Source organism: Rhincodon typus, chromosome 7 (assembly GCF_021869965.1).
Source record: "Rhincodon typus isolate 14 chromosome 7, sRhiTyp1.1, whole genome shotgun sequence".
Lineage (NCBI taxonomy): Eukaryota > Metazoa > Chordata > Chondrichthyes > Orectolobiformes > Rhincodontidae > Rhincodon > Rhincodon typus.
The window spans coordinates 70,933,654-70,955,976 of record NC_063338.1 but is presented as its reverse complement, the minus strand read 5'-3'; the positions used below and the strand labels follow the sequence as shown (position 1 = coordinate 70,955,976).

General features: G+C 39.2%; 1 protein-coding gene across 1 annotated transcript in view; it reads left to right on the top strand.

Moving 5' to 3' along the window:
- The window catches only part of LOC109911043 (low-density lipoprotein receptor-related protein 1-like), a 1,753,343-nt gene that overhangs the window by 1,713,842 nt on the left and 17,178 nt on the right, over positions 1-22,323 (top strand). Inside the window, exon 85 of the mRNA XM_048599379.1 lies at positions 7,402-7,506. Within this exon, the coding sequence (XP_048455336.1) occupies positions 7,402-7,506 (105 nt within the window). The remainder of the gene's footprint in view (positions 1-7,401; positions 7,507-22,323) is intronic.

Below are 22,323 nucleotides of genomic sequence, written 5' to 3'. Positions count from 1 at the left end.
TGTGACCCTAGTAAAACCCAAACTGAGCAAATTATTTTTGAGTAAGTGCCATTTGATAGCATTACATATTGACGACACTATCCATCCTTTTGTAAATGGTTGAGAGTAGATTAATGTGGCAGTAATTAACTGGTTTGGATATGTTCTGCTTTTTATGGACAAAACATACCTGGGTAATTTCCGAAATTATCAGGTGAGAACCAGTATTATAATAGTACTGGAACAGTTTGGCTAGGGCACAACATGTTCTGGAACACAAGCCTTCAGTACAATTGGCAGAATGTTGTCAAGGACCACAGCTGTTTCTTGATATCACGTGGACTGATCAAATAGTTGGGTACCTCAAGAGTAGGACAAGTTGGATCAGCCACTCAGCATTTCTAGCTAAGGATAGCTTTCTTGTTTCCAATGATATACTGTGGTCCCCTATCTTTATGTTAGGGATACTAGTAGAGGCTCCTCTTCCAGTTAGTTATTTAATTGTCCACTATCATTCACAACCAGTTGTGGTTGGACGGTACAGCTTGGATCTGATCGGTAGGACCTGTCTACTGCATGCTGCTATTGCTTCTTGAAACGCCAATCATCCTGTATTGTTGTTTCACTGAGCTTAATACCTCATTTCGAAGTCTGCCTCGTGCTGGTCCAACATCCCGTCTTGCACTCTTCATTGAACCAGGCCTCCTGAATACCCAGTTTTGAATTATTTTATCTGTTCAAAATCTAGCTCCGTTGGCACAGAGGCACCACATTATGGAGAACATCCTCCACTCTCCAGACAGGAAGCCTTCTCCACTATCACTCTACAGTGGCCACTCCTACCAATCCTGTCATGGACTAGTTTGTGGGACAGCACTTCAATTCTTGCACAAACCCCCAGTTATTAGCAAAGAAGACCTTGCAGGGTAGACAGGGTTGTTTTGTGTTTTTTGCCATTTCTGCTGCCTAGAGCAATGACAGGTGTTCTGTCCAGTCTTATTCCTTACTGACTTTTCTTTCGCAGTTGATACAACAGAATGGCTTGCTTTGTCATTTCAGACAGCAGTTAAGTGTCAATCACATTGCTATGGATCTGGAATCTCATGTAGGCCAGGCCTGGTTAGGATGCAGGTTCCCTTCTCCAAAGACCATTCATGAACCAGATGGGTTGCTGAGACAATATGTTTCATTGTCACCCTTACTTTTTTTTTCCATTTTCAGCTTTACTACTTAAATTCAAATTTCACCAACTGCCATGTTGTAATTATACCCAAGTCATCAGAGCTTCTGCCTGTACCTAGAAATTTATATGATAACTTCAATACCTCCTCTTCCTTTTCTGTTAGTTGCTTGATTTAGACTTTGGTTCAGATAATTCGCTTGTAGTGCCTTCATTTTTCAGGCAATTTATATGTTTTTGCTCAAATGCTAATTTAATTGTAATTAAGTTCACCTCAAAAGATTTCTGGTAACATTATGCCTGTTTTGGCTATTCTCTCACAATGACAGGGTGATACTGCATGATTATTTTAGTCTACTGCTCCACCTGGCTTCCATAAAAGAATTTACACCAACTGCTCCTTGATACACTTCCTTGTAAATACAATTTCCATTCAGTACTATAACTTTCGAAAAAAAAATCTTTTGAGGATATGAACATTACAGATAAGCTCAGGACTTTTTGTTTATCCCAGTTATTTTTGAGAAGTTGAGGATATATATTAAAGAAATATAGATTTATGTCCAATACAGGATGATTCTTTCAAAGGGAATTTGCTATTCTTGTCTTTCCAAGTAGGGGAGATGAGATTTGGGAAGTGCTAATGAAGAAATGTTTGGTGAATTGCTACACTACAGCCAGAGAACGCCATTGATGGAGAGAGTGGGTGCTTAAACTAGCATGTCAATTAAGCAACTTGCCTTGTTGCTGAGGTTCTTAAGTATTACAGCAGCCACATCCATCCAGACAAGTAGGCAGCGCTCCATCATACTCTACCTTGTAGGCAGCAGCCATTGGGGAATCGGGTTGAGCCACTCATGTTAGACATGGTCATTGTCCATGTTGTATGATGGGATTGTTGGTGATTATCACCCCAAACCTGTATGTGATCCAGGTCTTATGAATGAGAGCGTGGGCTACTTCATTTTTCAACTCTCGCTAAACGAAATTCAATTTTCAGTGAAAGGCCCTGCCTCTGATCTTATGGTGGATGGAAGATCATTGACAAAGATGGTTGGACTTTTTGACAGTTCTCTGAGGAACTTCTGAAATGATACCTTGCACTGAGATTATTCGTCTCCATCTATCTCAGCCACTATTATTTTGTGGAGAGGGAAGCAGTGTTAACATTTCAGCTCTCTGATCGTTCTTCAGAAGTTCTGAGGAAAGGTACAGACCTGAAATATTGGTCTGGATTTCTGTTTCAGACCTGTGGGCCTGAAACCAGGACCATTTCAATGTTGTGACCATTTTTGCCATTGACCTGATGTCCACTGCAATTTTCAAGGATACAGTCTTGCGAGGAGATGAGACCTAGGTGTAGAAGGCCTGATTTAAAGGACATTCAGTAGCTATTAATATCTATGCCAGATTCTTAGGAATGTCAAACAGCAGCTGAGCAGCAGTAGGTCAGGCACCATGGTGGATGGCGACCCCAGAATTTGTCACATGAAAGTGGTGTTTGAGCTGGTGGCGGGCTGGCAGAGTGTTGTGGTTTTGAAAAGTGGCAGGAGAAGGCCAGTCAGATAGCTTCACATGGCAGGGGTGGCAATGGAGTTGGCACAGGAGGCAAGCCACTGCAGAATGGTTAGCATGGTGTAAGTGTAGTTCAGGAAATGCTTTAATTCCTTTCTGTAGTTTGGAAAGGTAAATGCAATTTGACACTCAGATAACAAGTATCCAGTTCTGTAGTCAGATAACTGAGCACCTGAGGACATCATGCTCAAGAACAGTAACAATACATATGCCCAAGTGCACTTCTCTCATCACAAGCACTCACTGAGGATATTGCAGTGGAAATAATGTCATTGCATGTGGCTGAAGAACGACATGGTCTTAATGCTGTTGCTCCTGACATTTCATGCATAAAGAGCTCACAATGAGTATGAAAAGAGAGGTTGAGTGGCAAATTTTGCTATTCTCCCATCCATGGAGGAGGTATCCTTTGATGTTAGCACACTGGCATTTTTCCCTGGAGCAGTAGTTGGTGGTGTAGCACCCAAATTTTGGCATTCCCTGGACTCATGGACAGCAAATGGACTCTACAACTTATCTGAGCCACACGATTGCAGGAGCTCAACCATTTAAAGAATAACTAAGCTTGTCGAGAGCCATTCAATGTGGATGCACAAACAGTAGCACTAACATGCCCAGATTTAAGTTATTTTCTATAGCATTGACTGGTCAGATTCATGGATGATGCAAAGACACTCACAGACCACTGGTCAACAAAGTCCATGCTCTATGTAAAAACCAAAAGAACTGTGGATGCTGTAAATCAGGAACAAAAACAAAGTTGCTGGAAAAGCTCAGCAGGTCTGGCAGCATCCGTGGAGGAGAAAACAGAGTTAACGTTTCGGGTCCGGTCACCGGACCTGAAATGTTAACTCTCTTTTCTCCTCCACAGATGCTGCCAGACCGGCTGAGCTTTTCCAGCAACTTTATTTTTGTCCATGCTCTATGTCCTGCCTACACTGGCAGCTCAAATTTGAGGGGCTATCTATACAGCAAGGCCATCAATGAAGGTTTCCTCCTATTGATACCATCAAGGGAGCCATCTCAGACACCTCAGCTACCAGCATTCACATGTGCTAGCAGCTTCCAAATCTGCCTTATCGACATCAAGGACAATTGGCAAATAAAAGATGGTGCATCATGGTAGTTTCTCTTTGTGGCTTACTCAGGTGATTTATGTTATGGTTTTGTCAGTTCTATATAATGAGAAATAATTAATAATTTAATCCATACTCCTATGATACAACATTTTGATTGTAATAAGACTACAGAATTATAATGAGGATGTTTGCGCAAACATGGGTGGTCAAGGGTATTGTGTCGCTGGTAGTGACTTATCTTTCAGGTATTGTAGAGGGAAGGGTTATGTTCCTGCATTATCGTCAGCTTGCACAGACTCAAATTTTGTGAAGAAAGGGAGATTCTGAATGAGACAACAAAATGTGGAGCTGGAGGAACACAACAGGCCAGGAAGCATAAGAGGAGCAGAAAAGTTGCCGTTTTGGGTCAGGACCCTTCTTCAGAAATGGGGAGAGGGAGAGGAGCTCAAAAATAAATAGAGAGAGGAGGGTGGTATCATTGTAACACTAGAGGAGGCCCTGGATGGACATGTCACCCAGGCAGTGGGATGGGGAGTTAAAATGTTTCGCGACGGGAAGGTGTTGTTTGTCGCATACAGAGCGCAGATGCTGTACAAAACGGTCTCCAAGTCTCCGCTTGGTCTCACCGATGTAGAGGAGGCCACATCGGGTGCAGCAGATGTAGTGGACTACATCCGCAACTGGAGGAGCAGCACCTCATATTCCACCTCGGGAGCCTACAGCCTGATGGCCTAAACATGGATTTTACCAGTTTCAAAATCTCCCCAACTCCGCCTCATCCCCTGACCAACTCTCCCTCTCATCCACACCTCCTTGACCTGACACAACCTGTCCGTCTTCTCTCCCACCTCACGGACCAATCCCGACCACTCCCTACCTGCACTCACCTATCACCTTCCCACCTACCTTCCCAGCCCCACTCCTCCTCTCTCCGTTTATTTCTGACCTCCCCTCCCCATTTCTGAAGACCCGAAACGTCAACTTTCCTGCTCCTCTAATGCTGCCTTGCCTGCTGTGTTCCTCCAGCTCCACATTTTGTTATCTCTGACTCCAGCATTTGCAGTTCTTGCTATCTCAAAGATTCTGAATAGGTTGTGGTCCAGGATGACGTACATGCAGAAGAAATGGGCCTATGTTAGTGACATATAGTATCCTCTGCCACGCTGGTCAGTAGTTGAACACTATAACTGGACCTGTGGATGTCTTACACTGTAGGATTACTGAATTCCTGCAAGGCTTTGTCCTCCGTACCTCTTCCTCCATTAAAGATGCGTTAGTCCTCCACGTCTTCCTCCTTAAGACCCACGTCTCTCTGAAGAGCCATGTTGTGAAGAGCATAACAAACCACCAAAATGTGAGAATCCCTTGAGGAAATGTACTACCCTTACTAGTCAAGATACCAGACTGTCATCAACACCTGTTCTACGATGGCCCTTGTGCTGAAATAGCACCAGGTGCAACACTTCTATGTCAAAAGGTATTCTTCAACAGATAGCCCTTGTCTCCCAATGTGGTCTCTCTGGTGGCCTAATCAACTATGGCACCTTCAATTGACTTAGCATAAGGGCATCATGGCAGCTACCAGGTTATACCTGCAAAAATTACTTGTGGTGGTTACACAGGGAATTGACATTGAGAGACATTATCAATGTCCTGACTGCACATCCAGTACCTTGGTGATCATACTGTCGATAAAACCTCTGCACCTGAAGGAATTCAGTAACAGAACCAAATATTGCAGCCTTTGTGGTCAGAATCATCTGGAACTCAATATATTCCGACGTCCTATCATACACCTACATCCATCATTTGTCTGATGCTCTGATGAGCAGTCGAGCATGATATACCACACAGGTTTGCTGCTGTTCCTTGAAGTGACCCAGAGGCAGGACCACATGAGAAAGCTGACACGTTCCCCCACAGCAATGAGAATTTGCCAGCACGTTGACACCCGGTCCTGTACCTGCTACACTGTGAAAATCTAGCCCGTTAACTTGTTTTCCTCTATGCACAGATGTTACCAGACCTGTAGTGTTTCCAGAAATTTCTGTTCTTATTTCAGTTTTCCATTATCTGCTGTATTTTGCTTCCGCATCTTCTCTTACACCAGAAATGAGTCCAGACACTGGAGAATTTTCTGCTTGGTACCACATGAGTTAAATGCTGTTTGATAGAGCATTCCTTCCACTGTACCTCTGAAATTCAGGTCTTGTGCCCATGCATTTATTTGTGTCTGCATAACAGTGAAATCTCCTGTGATTAAACGCTACAGTGCACTTGATGTTTGAACCCATGTCCAGTAATTTATGTCCGTGTTACACAATTAATTTTATGTTGAACTGAATTGGCTAACAGAAAAGTGGTAATATGGAGCTACAGAATTTGAAATTAAAGCAGTTATGTTGTTACCATTGAGACCCACTCAATCTGATTACAATTCATGCTGGGTAAAACATAAGAGTGCCTCAATTATGTTGAGCATGTATTAGCATGTGAATACCTAGTCTGTTTGCATGAAACTCATCAACTATTGTAATGTTTTTTTGTTCAGTCAACAACTCCCTCATAATATTAGATTGTCAACACTAAACAGCTAACACAGGATTGAAATATAAGTTGGATCTTATGACAATTTCCAGTATAAAGCAAAGAAATCAACTGTTTTCATGTTATTGCCTCAAAATAACTCAGTCCATGAAAGACTGAGGTTGATAGACCTTAACTTTTTGACATGGATGACCAGCTTAAAAAATAATATTGCTCATTTGAGAAAGGAAAGATAGCTTTTATATGGATTGATAATACAATCTAGTTCTTACTGTAGGTGACCCAAAGGATTCCATTCATTTGTAGATATAGCTTTAGTTCACAATCATTACGGAAGCACATTAAATTTAAATGATAATCACACCTAGAAGATGACTTTTGCATTAAGCGTAGAGAAATATGTTTATTTTCCCACACCCAACACGCACAGGAAATCTTTTCATGTTATTTTTTTTTGTACAGACATAAGTGTAGCTCCAAGCTATGACTACAAAGTAGAGGCATTTGAAAAATATATTCAATCAACTGGACCTTAAATGACAAATTCAATCGATTTCAATATATTTTAGTTTCAAAAGAATTCATCCATGAATTTGCTGACTTGGATGTTCTCTCAATATGAAGCTAGTGTACATATGTCCAGATTAACCAATATATGTCCCTGCATTAGTCATCATGACTTTGCTGCCATTAACCCACTTTTTCTTAGCAATCCGAACTCCAGCATAAGGATAATGAATTCACATTACAAAATTGAAAATATTTACATAAACTATTTAGAGAAATAATCTGACGTAAAATCTCTGAATGGTTAATAGCACTAGATTTGTAACTGTAAATGTGTAACAAAGAAAAAGATCATTCAGGTGCATTTTTCACTAAAAATGAAATTATTGTTCACTCTCATGAAAAAATATTTTCTGACTCAATGTAAGCAATATCTCGTGCAACAGAGCATTCCATTGAATACATACAGGCGCCTATAATTATGGTTCTTGTAGCATGATCTGGAATGACATTAGTCTCACTTTGTTGATACAGTTGCACAAACGGAAGGATTGCATCCAGCTGCCTGTCTTGTGATGGATACTGTTACAATGGTGGCACTTGCCAGCTGGGCCCACACTCTGAAGTGCCCACTTGTGTGTAAGTGTAAATGCTCTATACTTTAAATTTATAATAGACATTTCTTTTTGAGCACTAATCTATCTTAGAATGAGTTAGATTGCTGGTAAATAATTTAAGGCCACCTAACGGGGAAAGATATTTATATTACAAAATAATAACAATAGAGTAGGCTTCCTTTTCTTTAAATAGGTTGTCATTCAACAGACAAATGAACTATTATAGCCATCAGTCTGGAAGGTCTACAAACTTAGCAACATAATAACAGTCAGCCAGTCTCAACTTAAGTAGTTCAGCGTATCAGCACTTGACTTCCAACCCTGGCTCCATCAAAGCTCATGGGATCAGAAGAGGTTTTCACTTATATGGTGGACCCTCAGTTGCAAAGTATTAATCGACTCTAAAGGGAAGGCAAGTTGCTAAATCCCCTGGAAAACATCTTTCATTTTTCCCTTTGTAAGAGAGTTGATTTAACTTTTGCTTTAAATTCTATTTTCATTCTGCATGCAAGGCCACAATATCAGCCTATAGAAATAGGCAGGTAACCCCGTTAGCAGGTAGACATATACAAAACTCTGCCAATGTACACTGAGACACCTCGGACAACAGGAAAGCAGAGTAATCCTGAGTTAGGTAAGTCCTCCTCCACTCTGATAGCAGTAGATTTTTCATTCTGGAAATTCATACGCAAGACATTGCATATCCAAATTCCAGACTAATTTTTAGCTGATTTATGATCAAACATGCTGAATGGAGCAAAACATTTTGAAGACCAGATTTTTAACTAAAGTTAACCCATTCACTCCTACAAAAATAATTTCCAACTCCACAAAAATAATTTCCAACTCAATGTCATCAATATTTGGAAAATATCATTAAAACCAATAGACCATTAACTTTTTTATTCAAATATATTTCAGCAGCTCGACTTTCAACTATTTTTCTTCATCATCTGTCTCTAAACACACCTGTGCCACTTGAATCTGTTCATGTTGTTCATTTCAGTGGTCTTAATTACTAACTTCTCTCTTTTCCAAAATTTCTAATTGTTTACTTCTCTCTTCTGCTGTTTGAGCTTTATATCATAGCGAATAATTTGGTTGCATCAACCTTAACAATCTTTTCATGCACATGAAAATGTAAAATTGGATCACGTCAAAGCCTCCACACAGAGTTCCAGCCCATGTTTGTAATCCGTTCTGAAAATATTAGATTCTGGTAGCTAGAATCATTTTGGTTTCTTGCATCTATACTCTTTCAGAGCCACTAATAAATCTCCAAACTATGATTGGGGATTAGAAATACACACATTGCTAGAAATGAGATCTGGCAAATGTATTTTGTAGCATCTTAATCCTTTCTTTTGATTTGAAATGTAACTATATATTAACATAATTCACAGCTGGTGCCATTTATCATTTTTCATTTCATCTCCTTTCATCTACATCTTTCTATTTTATGCCATGCTAAATATTAAAATGAAAAATTAAATCTCTGGAGTTTGCATAACTCAGAGTTATTGAATGTTAACCCCATCTCATCTGTGGATAAGATATATATGTCAGTTTTGTTTGGATTTCCTTTGTCTTCATTAATTATTTGTTATTAAAACTCTAATATTAAGCAGTTATCTCAATTATTAACTTAAAGCAGGAGTGCCACATTTCTAGTAGCTGTCTGAATTCCACTGGAATGTATTTAAATAATTATTAATTTTATGAAACTCAAATTTATAAAATCACCTGTGATTCTATCTAATCTGTTCAGACCTTTGCTAGTTCAGATGGCTCACCACCTTTTCTTGCTAATATTTTAATGGCAACAATTGTATTCACCCAGAGCTTGAGAAGTAGCGTATTGGTCTCATCATTTTACCCCAATGTCATTCACAAGGATCACGATAGTATCAACGCATGAGAATTAGCTATCACCTAGTTTATCATTGCATTTTGCAAAGCTTCAAATTTATAATGCTTTTAAAGCAATTACCCAAGAACATTGATTACTTTGAAGCCAGATTGTGCTTTTTGATAAAGCTTTTGTGCACCATTTCATGTTTTTTTTCTCTCTGTGAGCATTGTTGCTTTTGCAATACATAGAACAATAAATTAATGACTGTGTCCCTTTTCTGTGATTTTGAGTACATCATTCAGGCAAAATGGCAGCCGTAAAGGAATTAAATGAAAGCTCACATTACTAGTCAATGCCAAAGAATATTAAAATCTCTACTAGCCAAGACAATAAAACATATGTTAAATGAGAGGAAGTGATGAGTTACATGGCTGTAACTGAATGGGTCTGGATTTCATATTCAGAAGGTATAAGATCAATGGATCAATGCTCCCTTTATATATGGAGTTGAGGGCAGTGGAATTAATGCTGACATATAGCGACACCTCTAATTATGTCTTCTTTATGTACAGTGGAGGGTGGAATATATTGCTTCAGTACCAACACAGGAACAGAGATGTATGTGCAAAGTAATGTATACACAACCAGCTTCAATTTTTGCAAAAGCTTCCCCTTCATTGAGGGTTAACTCAACATATGGGTAGAAGAGTTTGATCATTAACAAGAGTCATTTTTATTTGTTTCAATTTATAGAGTCATAGAGTCATAGAATTATACAATTCTAGAAACAAACCCTTCAGTCCAACTAATCCACGCTGACCATGTTCCCAAACAAGTCCCACCTGCCTGCATTTGGCGAGTATCCCTCTGAAACTTTCCTATTTATGTCTTTTAAATGTTGTTACTGTATTTGCATCTGCCACTTCCTCTGGCTGTTCAGTCCACACATGAACGATTCTCTCTGTAAAAAATTTGCCCCCATGTCTTTTTTAAAACTTTCTCCTCTCACCTTAACAATATGCCCCCTAGTTTTGAACTCCCCCACCATAGAGGAAAGCTCTTTGCTAATCACTTTATCTATGCCCCTCATAATTTTATAAACATCTATCAGGTCACCCCTCAACCTTCCATGCTCCATTGAAAAACATTGCAAGGTATCTAGCCTACTTTTTAGAACTCAAACCCTCCATTCCTGGCAGTATCCTGCTAAATTTTTTCTGAACCCCCTCCAGTTTAATAATTTCCTTCCTATAACTGGGCAACCAGAACTGCACACAGTAATCCAGAAGAGGCCTCACCAAGATCCTGTACAACTTCAACATGACATCCCAACTCCTACACATGAAGGTCTGAGCAATGAAGGCGAATATGCTTAATGCCTTCTTAACCACCCTGTCTATCTGTGATGCAAATTTCAAAGAATTATGTACCTGAATCCCTAGGTCACTCTGTTCTACAACAATTCCCAAGGCCCTACCATTAATTGTATAAATGCTTTTCTGTGGTTTTACATTGTTTTTGGTGAAGTCAGAATATAATTGGTAGCAGCATTAATTTAGAAATGGAAATCATCTTTTAGGAATGTCTAAAACTAAAGTATGTTGGTCATGGATATATATTGCCATGGCCAGAGGTAGAAATGAGTTCATGCCCATTGTACGTTCTGATCTCAGTCGGAAAGTTGGAGAAAAGAGCTTTCAGTAGAGATGAAGAGAATCAATGCAATCATATCAACTAGTCCTTGACTCAAGCTCCTAGAACATGGCTCCTAATAATGAATGATGTGAGAGGAGAAGCATACTGAAGGACTAATGAAAATTGAGACTAATTCTAATTGAAACAAAGCATATTACTTGTAAAAATAAGTGCAACTGTTTGTATAACACATCTAAGCACTTTATGTTGTATTTTTGAAGCTGCGAATGTGTTGTGCCAACATTTTATTTTGATTATCTTGCTTTTCATTTGGAAGAAAGCAAGATAACGACTGATTTGAATGGAATAGGATGAAAATTTTAAAGCAATACATATTCATTTTTTTTGAAGTAAGTTCGAAACAATTATCAACTTGTAATGATTTCATGATTATTTTCTTTATCTTTGCAACCATTTAAATATTCAGCACCCAACATAAGAATTCAAACAATTTAAAGTTGAGTTTTGTTGAAAAAGGTAAACCTCTTGGAAGCTTTTCATCTTGCAATCATAAAACCAAGTCAGAGGAGCAACGTGAGAGAAAATGAATACTTTGGCTGTAAGAGGTAGAAGATGCTGGTTGGTTTATAAGTGGACCCCAAATGGTCAGAAGCATTGCCATGGAGAAAGCACAAGTTAATGAAGACTTACAAGATGATCAGAGGATTAGATAGGGTGGACAGTGGGAGCCTTTTTCCTCGGTTGGTGATGGCTAGCATGAGGGGACATAGCTTTAAATTGAGGGGTGATAGATATAGGACAGATGTCAGAGGTAGGTTCTTTACTCAGAGAGTAGTAAGGGCGTGGAATGCCCTGCCTGCAAAAATAGTAGACTCGCCAACTTTAAGGGCATTTAAATGGTCATTGGATAAACATATGGATGATAATGGAATAGTTTAGGTTAGATGGGCTTCAGATTGGTTTCACAGGTCGGCGCAACATCGAGGGCCGAAGGGCCTGTACTGCGCTGTAATGTTCTATGTTCTATGTTCTATGTTCTAACAGTTAACGGCCAAGCTTTGTTTTAAGTCTAAACCAGGCAGGTTGACTGATTGGGAAAGATATTGATCTGACAAGTAAACCAGTAACTGGCTGCCTCCTATTGTGTGGACTTGTAATAAGTGCAGTATGTGTACATTTTGTTTTCTGTCTGCAAGGAACATATTCCTGTGTATTAGTATATGTAGCATCCAGTTCATGCAAGTTTAAATTCTAAATTGTTTATCCATGTAATTTTTTTCCCATTTGTGGAATCTGATCTAATACCAGAGCTGCCAATATGAGTTTAGCAAGGATGGGCTGCTTGGATAATGTCAGAACTTTGCATGGTGCAAACAGATGAAGGGGTATGTTGTTTAATATGAGCCCCCAGTCTTTAGGACTGACAGTCATAATTAACTGGTGCATTCTCCATGGCAACATCTCTACCAATGAGCCTTCTCTCCTCGTAATAATAGAAGTGTTGGTTTCTCCTTACACTAGTATTCCTCATGAAGGCAAGATGAAAAGCTTCAACAAAATATAGTCATAGTCATAGAGGTCTACTGCACAGAAAAGTTCCTTCAGCCCATTAAATCTGCATCAGTCAAAACAAGTGCCTAACTATTCTAAGCACTTTTTGCCAGCACTTCGCCCATAACCTTATATACCTGGGCGTGACCTAGATACGTCTCAATACATCTGCCTCTATCACCTTTATAGGCAGTGACTTCCAGACTCCCATCCTCTGGATGATTTTTTTTTCCTCACATCACCTCTGAACCTGCAACCCCTAATGTTGGTTGGTCTCTGGTCTTTGATTCCTCCACCAAGGGGAAAAGTTTCTTCCTATCTACCCTAACTATGCTGCTCCTAATTTTATACATCTCAATCAGGTCCCCCCGCAATCTTCCGGCTCCAAGGAAGACAACGTACTCTATCCAAACTTTCTTCCCTCCTATAATGTGGATTCCAGAACTGCACACAATACTCTAGCTGTGGCCTAACAAACATTTTATACAGTTCCAGCATCATCTCCCTGTATACTTCGGCTCATATGCCTTCTTAACCACTTTATCTGCCCTTCCTGCCACTCTAAGGGATCAATGGGCATGCACACCAAGGTCCCTTTTATCCTTGGGGCTTCGCAGGGTCCCACTGTTGCTTATTTATTTCCTTGCTTCTTTTGTGCTGCCTAAATGCATCACCGCATACTTATTCAGATTGAATTCCATTTGCCATTGATCAGCTCATCTGACCAACTTGCCTATATTCTCCCATGATGTAAAGCTATCATAGAATCACAGATTCTCTATAATGTAGGAGTAGGCCATTTGGTCCACACCAACTCTCTGAAGAGCATCCCATCCAGAAACATCCCACTATCCAATCTCTGTAACCCTGTATTTCCCATAACTCACCCATCTAGACTGCACATCCCTGGACACAATGGGCAATTTAGCACGGACAATCCACCTAAACTTCACATCTTTGGACTGTGGAAGGAGACTGGAGTGCCCAGATGAAACCCACGCAGACATAGGGAGAATGTGAAAACTCCACACAGACAGTCGCCCTTCTCACTGTTTGCCACCTCATCAATGTTAGTACTATCCTTGAAATTACCGATCCACCCTCCTACATTCAAGTCTTAGTCAGTTATATACACCTCAAGTAGCAAGAGTCCCAACATGGATCCCAGAGTCTCTTGCTGTTCTTAGTTCCCCACAAAAATGTGTCTCTTTTCAGTAATATTCAAGCTTATGCTATCAAATGAAGATTTATTTTAAATTCTTCTAATTCTATATAATTCTATACATTTCTCCTATTTCTTTAGTCAGAAGTCACATGACAACAGGTTACAGTCCAACAGGTTTATCTGAAATCACAAGCTTTTGAAGCACTGCTCCTTCGACAGGTGACTTCATCATGACTTCATGCTGATGAAGGAGCAACATACTCTCTCTCCTCCCTCTCACACTCCGAAAGCTTATGATTTTAGATAAACCTGTTGGGCGATAACCTGGTGTCATGTGACTTCTGAATTCGTCCACTATAGTCCAATACCGGCACATCCACATTATTTCTGTAGGGTTGAGAATTCACTGGATAAGCTCTCAAAATAAATGTTTTAACATAAATAATTGAACTAATGAACAATATACTCTACATATCGCATAAAAATTGCAAGTTATTTAATTCTGTCTGTTGAATGTCTTTCAATATTAAATTATTTCACCATGATTTCAATCAAGTACAAACAAACTAACAGTAGTTCAGTTATCAGAGTTGTTATATAGTTATATTCTATTTTATTTTTGGATAATTTCTTATCATATTGTAGATTTTTGTACTCAATTCAATATTTATCTACCTTGAATGTTTGTTGCCTATGAATTACTTTTGTTTATTATTTTGTTGTATTTCCCTGTACTGGAGGCTTTTATGGTTGATTTCCAAATTGCGTAGGTTTATGTACAATCATAAACATATTTTTTGCTGCACTTTTAAGAAAGACATTTTCATTAAAAAGTACCTTTTATGTCATCAGGACACTTTCCATGCCACCTCAGCCAATGAATTACTTTCTACGTTCAGTTATATTTGTTATGTTGACAACAAGTGCTGCCAATATGTACCCAAGATCCCATAAATGCTAGTTAAATGGCTATCAGTTAGTAACATCTTGGTGAAGGAGAAATGCTGGCTAAGTTCTCAGACTATCTGTCTTTGCTTTTCTTCCAGTTGTGCAACTGAAACTTTATATAGGGCCTTAATTTGGCACCTCATCAGAAAAACTGAACAAGTAACAATGCTACTAAAAGAGCATTAAGGATAAGTCACTTGCACATCAAGCTGAGTAGAGATGACAGATTCCTTTTCCTGCATGAAGTATAAGAATAGAATGTTTTAAGCTTCATCAAAAATATAAGATTACCTACAGTTAATAGGGGACGTAATGGCCTAGTAGTATTATCTGTTAATCCAGAGACCCAGGTAATGTTCTGGAGACATGGGTTCAAATCCTGCCACAGCAGATGGTGGAATTTGAACTCAATAAATATCTGGAATTAAAAGTCTAATGGTGACCATGAATCTGTTGTTGATTTTAGGGCGGCACAGTGGCTCAGTGGTTAGCACTACCTCACAGCACCAGGAACCCAGGTTTGAATCCACCCTTGGCTAACTGACTGTGTAGAGTTTGCACATTCTCCCCGTGTCTATGTGGGTTTCCTCCCATAGTCCAAAGATGTGCAAGCTAGGTGGATTGGCCATGTTAAATTGTCCATAGTGTTCAGGGATGTGTAGATTAGGTGAGTTATAGGGGGATGGGTCTGGGTGGGATGTTCTGAGGATTGGTGTGGACTTGTTGGGCCAAGGGGCCTGTTTCCACACTGTAGGGATTCTATGATTAACAGTTCAGGGGCAGATTGCCATTTCACACTCTTTATGTTTCAATTGTTTTTCTTGCTGAAGAATGGGCCATAGTCTGAACCTATAATAAAACCATATAATTATTCCAACAATTTTATTATTAGTGAAAGCCCTCCTTTAAATAATGAAGCATTAAATATTACAGGGAGTATTCATTACCATTATGAATGCTGCAATTGATTCTCTTCGATCATTGGCAATGACAGTCTCATGTTGACAAAAAGGCTTTCACAAATCCGATGGACTGGAAAGAGATTGATAATTACAAAAAGAAAACAGAAGAGAAGGAAAGTACTGAAAATAAAGTAAGATAGAGATAATGCATTAAATCGTGCTAAATGCCAATTGGCTATCATTCTTAATCGTTGCAACAGACATAACTTATGATTTTTCATGGATATATTGTTGGCTGAAATGATTGCATCAGTAATATAGATTGTGACTGGGAAAGTCTACACCTTAGGAATTGAGCAATGCTCTCAGAGGCTTACTTCTGTTTTATTTCTTTCAGGATCATTTATATTTCTATATACTTGAGTATACTGTTTCATCTTCTAACTTTTGGCTGCTTCTACTGAACACTGTCCGTTCTTTACTTTGAGATTCCTTGAAGTGTGGCATCACTATTGAGTGGTACATGTGGTAATAACCTATTTATAACGCTATCTCCCTCATTCTACCATTTTACAAAGAAAAGAAATAAAAAAGATTTCTGTTTATATAACTCCATTAATGACCACCTGATGTCTCAAAGCACGTTACAGCCAATGAATTACATTTGAAGCGCACTCACTTTGGAATTTTAGGATTTTTTTGTATAAAGCTGTTACTCTTCAATTTCTTACTTATTTAAATGCATTTTGTCTAAACCAAAAAAAAAAGATATGCAGAAAAAAGCTCAGTATGTAAATCAGTAAAATATAAAACAACCATAGCTGAGGTATGCTTTAACAAGCAAAAAGCATAGAAAGGTTATCTAAATTTATCTATCGGACACATTTCAATATAAAATTCTTCTTTTATCAGTTGTAATAATATCACACAGGAACACACCACTTTAATGCGTTAGAATATCTGAAATTAATGAGATTTCTTTCATGTGATTTATTGGATTTGATGAACAGAATTATATTCAAGTCAAACAAAAAAGTTATAATGTTAAGCCTCTATGACTTGGTAATGAAGTGCTGAAATTTTGTTTGCACCCATGTGTCCGCATTCCAACCTGCCCTATCCTTTGAAATTTATCGATCTTTGTCTTAAATACTCTCAATGAATTGGCCTCCACAGCCTTCTACGGCAATGACCCTCTGGCTGAAGAAATTCCTCCCCATTTCAGTTCTAAAGGGCTGATCTTTACTCTGAGGTTATATCCTTGGGTCCTAAACTCATCTACTAGTGGAAGCATCTCCTCGACTTCCAATGTATCAAGGCCTCTCAGTAGTCTATAAGATCCCCTGTCATCCTTCTAAACCCCATTGAGTACAAACCCCAGAGTCCTCAATCGCTGCTCATATGATAAGTCCATCATTCCTGGGGTCATTCTTATCAAGCTTCTCTGGGCTCCATCTGATGCCAGCACATCCTTCCTTAGCTTTGGGGCCCAAAACTGCTCGCAATATTTTGAATGCAGTCTGACCTTATACAGCCTCAGCAGCACATCCCTGCTCTTGTATTATCATAGAATCCCTACAGTGTGGGACCAGGTCCTTCGTCCCAACAAGTCCACATTGACCCTCAGACATCCCACCAGACCCATTCCCCCTATAGCCCACCTAATCTACACATCCCCGAACACTATGGGCAACTTAGCATGGCCAATCCACCTAGCCTGCACATCTTTGGACTGTGGGAGGAAACCCATGCAGACACGGGAAGAATGTGCAAACTCCACACAGACAAGTCACCCAAGGGTCGAAGCAAACCTGGGCTCCTGGCGTTGTGAGACAGCAGTGCTAACCACTGAGCCACTGTGCTGCCCCCACTGAAATGAATGCTAACATTGTATTGCCATCCTAACTGTTTTGGAGGTGGGGTTTGCAGATTGTGGTGTTCCTCCCATGAATCTGCTACTCTTGTCCATCTAGGAGCTGGAGATCGCAGGTTTGGCAGGTCCTATCAAAGGACCCTTCATGGGATATTGCAGTACATTTTATAAATGTCATACATTGCTGCCACTATGCAATGGTGGTGGAGGGAGTGAATGTTTAAGGTGTTGGATTCAGTGCCAGTCACATGGACTGCTTTGTCCTTCGTGATGTTGAGCTTCTTTTCTGATGATTTGGCTGCATACTCCCTGGCAAGTGGAGAGTTTTCCATCATAGTATTACAAAATCCCTACAGCACTTTAATGAGGAATGTGACTGAGAGAATATGTTAAGAGTTAACTGAGTTGCATTTTGTCTTGTTTTTTGTATACCAGGTAGAAGCCAGTGTTGAACTATACTGGGACTAGGGCTGTGACTAGTTCTGGAGCATAAGTCTTCAGTGTCACAAGGCTGGAATGTTGTCAGGGCTATAACCTTTGGACAGTACAATTGCTTCTGCCATATCAATTAAAATGAATTGAGTTGGCTAAAGACCTGTGATGTTGTAAATGTCAGGAGTAGGCTGAGGTGGATCTTCCACTTGACACTTCTAGATGGATGCAAATTCTTCAGCTTTCTTTTTCACGCTGATGCACTGGCATTCCCCGTTATTGAGGACAGGATATTTTTGGAGCCTCCAGTTATTTAATTGTCCACCACCATTCATGACTGATCCGTTGGTTGTGGGTTCTCTTCATTCTATCAGTTGCATGGTGCTTTTGCTGCTTGAAATTCAAATAGTGCTATGTTGCAGCTTCATCTGATTGACACCAGATGTTTAGGTGTAGGAATAAAATACTGCAGATGCTGAAATCTGTACTGAAAACAACAAATTCTGGAGATCACAGTGAGTCAGACAACATCCATGGAGAGACAGCAAGCTAACATTTCGAGTCTAGATGACTCTTCATCAGAGCTGAAGTGAAGTGAGAGGTGAAGGGACAGGTGTTGCACCTTCTGCGGTTACATGGGCAGGTACTGTGGGAATACGAGAGTGGTGTTAGTGGTTGATGAATGGACTAGGTTATTCCAGAGGGAACGATCCCTGCAAAATGCCGACGGGGGGAGTGAGGGGAAGATATGTTTGGTGATGGCATTCTGCTAGCGTATGCCTCATACTGCTCCTGGCATGCCCTCCTGTACTATTCATTAAACTAGGATTGGTTCCCCAATTTGATTGTTATACTAGAATGGGGAATATACTGTGATAAAGTTACAGATTGTGGTTGAATGCAGTTTTGCTGCTGCTGGTGGCCCAGAGCACTTTATGAATGCCTATTTCTGAATTGTTAGATCTGTTCAAATTCTATCCAAATGAGTACAGCGGCAGTGTTAGAAATTATCAGGAAGGGTATCTGCAATATGAAGATGGAACTTTGTTTCTATAAGGATAGTGTGGTCAGTCCTACCAATGCTTTCTTGGGCAGATGTAGTGGTGACAGCTAGATTGATGGGGATGAGGTCAAATCATTATTTTTTCTCTCTGTTGCTCACCACCTGTTACAGATCCAGGCTAACAACTCTGTCTCTTAGGACTCAACCGGCTCAATCAGTAGTAGGGCTACTGTGCCACTTTTGGTGGTGGATATTGAAATTCCCCACCCAGACTTAGCTAATTTAATAATTAATGGTGCTACAAATTGAGGTTGTCCAGCCAGAGCAACGTTTGTATTCTTACCACCCTCAGTTCTTCTTCCATTTAGTATTCAACAAGGAGGAGCACTGATTTATCAGCTGAACATTGTCATTAGGTGGTAATCAGCGCAACATTTCGTCTAGACTGATGCCACAAAACTTCATGGAGTCTAGATTCAATATTAAGGACTTGACTATAGACCACTGTGCTGCCACTTCTTATGTGTTTGTCCTGCTGGTGTGACAGGACATAAGCAGCGAGGGTGATGATGGTGTCAGGGATGTTATGTGTAAGAGATGATATCATGAGTATGACTATGTCAGGCTGATACTTGACTAGTCAATAAGACGTCTCTCCCAATTTTGCCATAAACACCCAGATGTTGGTAAAGAGGACTTGCGGCGTTTGCCATTATCATTTCCTGTGCCTGGGCATTTCAAAAGTTTTAAAGAGTCAACCACATTGCTGCGGAGCTGAAGTCTCATGTAAACCAGGCAGAGTAAGGACAATGGATTTCCTTCCCTGAAGGGCATTGCTGAGCCAGATATGTTTCCACAGGAGTCAATTCATGGTCAACCTACTTTTCAAATTTCAGATTTCTGGCTTGAAAGTTTTAATTCCAATAATTGCCATGCTAGGATTGCAACTCATGGCCCGAGAGCATCTGGGCTCTGGATTATTATTAGTCCAGTGATATTAACAATATACAGCAGCTAATACTTTACAGCATTGTCAGACCAACATATTTTCCACCAAGACATTGATGATTTTCTTGAGGCCTGACTGGCAAGCTGAGCCAGGAGGTCAATTTGACCTTTGTAGTTTGCTGGTATTATGCAGTTGAGGATTCAGGCCCAGTACCCAGCAAAACCCAGGTAAATATTTTCAGGCATGCATTCCAAATACAATGGTTGTTTTGTGCAGAGTTTGGCTTTGACCAACTTTTGAGAGATAGAATTGGATTTCTTGGACAATAGTCATTTAATTAATTTGTTAAGTTTTTGTTGAAAAGGGTGATATGTAAGTACAAAAATTTGAAAACACATACTAACAAATTCAAGAACAGCTTCTTCCCTGCTGTTATCAGACTTATGAATGAACCTCTGATGTATTAGAGTTCTTTCTCTGTACCTTCTCTCTAGCTGTAACATTATATTCTGCATTCTGTTCTATTACTCTGATGTACTTATGTAAAGTTTGATTTGTCTGGATGGCACGCAAAAAAAATTACTTTTTACTGTATCTCGGTACGTGTGACAATAATAAATCAAATCAAATCAAATCAAATCAAAAGATACAAATAGCATATTGGCAGCTTAGGAAAATGACAAGATCGGAAACCTAAAAAGATTATAGACCATGTCAGTAACTATTTTATTTTAAAAAATCATAAAGGATAAAAGAGAGCATCTAAAAGTGGAAGAGAGATACTTCTTTTCAATTTTATTCAGAAGCACACAAGAGATTCTGAAGCAGTCATATTAGAGTGGTATAAGTCTTAGACAAACTTGAGATTATAGAAGATTGAAGGAATGAAGAAACCCTGGATTGTTGTGACTCAGACTGAAACCATGAAATAATGGAAGGTTCTTTTCATCTATTTAGAACCACTACATGGAAAATAAATCTCCAAACTGCCAACCAATACAGTAAAGAATATTGGAGGGATTCCATGAAACTGAGATATGAAACAGCAAAAAAAAATCAGAGGGGACAGATGCAGTGTAAGTGTTAAGACTGGAGACAAGGAAAGGATTTAAGGTGGAACTAAGTCACCAAGCTAATCAAAGAGAGGTTGATTCCTGAGTCAATCCAAGGCCCTTGCAATCGTGTCAATCTTAACAGAAACACAGGAAAAGCTATTGGTTAAAATTAAAGTCACTAAAATTAATGTTGCCAGCAAAAAACCATAAAATTGATAGCGTTGGTTTTGCTCTACAAAAGATTAAGAAGTTATAGACATTCACCAAAAGACAAGGAGTGACAGAACTTGATGGATGAACTTTGCAAGTATCAGATAGTTTGAATTACATAACAATCAAAGCTAAATAATTCAAGAGAGGTAAGCCAGCACTCAGGAAATCAGAATGAAGACAATTATATGCATCACACTTGGAATAAAAATGCTTGCAGGACAATGGAAAACATTGGAGTCAGAAAAAGCCATGCCTTGGTTTTACAAGGAGATGAATGGACTTCCATTTTCTACCATAAAACAAAACATTTCCTATCCAGTTATTGATTTGTATTTCTTTAGCTGCTTTTATTCGTTTCCATTATTAAAGTTCAAAGGCCTCCAACATTCTTTTATAATCAAGCATGAAAATCAACAATGTGTGATTTAAAACAGATATATTATTCAGTAAGACCATTGTTCTATTAGTTTAACATCTGTATTTTAAAGACAGGAAACAAAAATTCAAAACTTATCAAAATTTAACAATAACACGTTTCTTTCTTCAATAAATAATCTTACAGCTATATCTAGTATTGTTAAGAGGTTCTTCTCACATAACTATGTCTAAACAGAGTTATTTAATGTCCTCTAAACTTTCCCTTACCTATTAAGTCATTTTTCAATCCTTCTTTCTGTGATATTCTTCATTTGTTAGCATTTCCTTGTTTGCTTGTCACAATTGTGCGTCGACAATGAAAGAAATTCAGCTACTTCAACTATATAGTATACTTTCAAAAATAAACATCGAAGCATGGCAATGTTTTTCATGTAAGGTTTCACTTCTGCCATTGGGGTTCAGAGATATAAAATAGGGAATGGAGATGAATGTGGTTTCAAGGTTCAAAAAATGTCACATAGACTACAAAGTGTCTGGTAATTTTTTTTTAGAGAAAGTATGGGGCAAATGTAGCCAGTTCAGTTTTAAATTTGTCAGCAGTTGCACTGGGTGATAAATCTTAAACTTACATTTGTCACTGAAAAGGAAAAAGATAAATGGTAAGAATCGACTGCCATTGAGAAAAAGATGACAGAAATTATCTCACATATCTTGTGGTGTTTATGTCATCCCAGACAAGAGACCCATGTGATCATATATCTGTTTCAGAGATAGTAGGAACTGCAGATGCTGGAGAATCTGAGATAACAAGGTGTAGAGCTGGATGACCACAGCAGGCCAAGCAGCATCAGAGGAGCAGGAA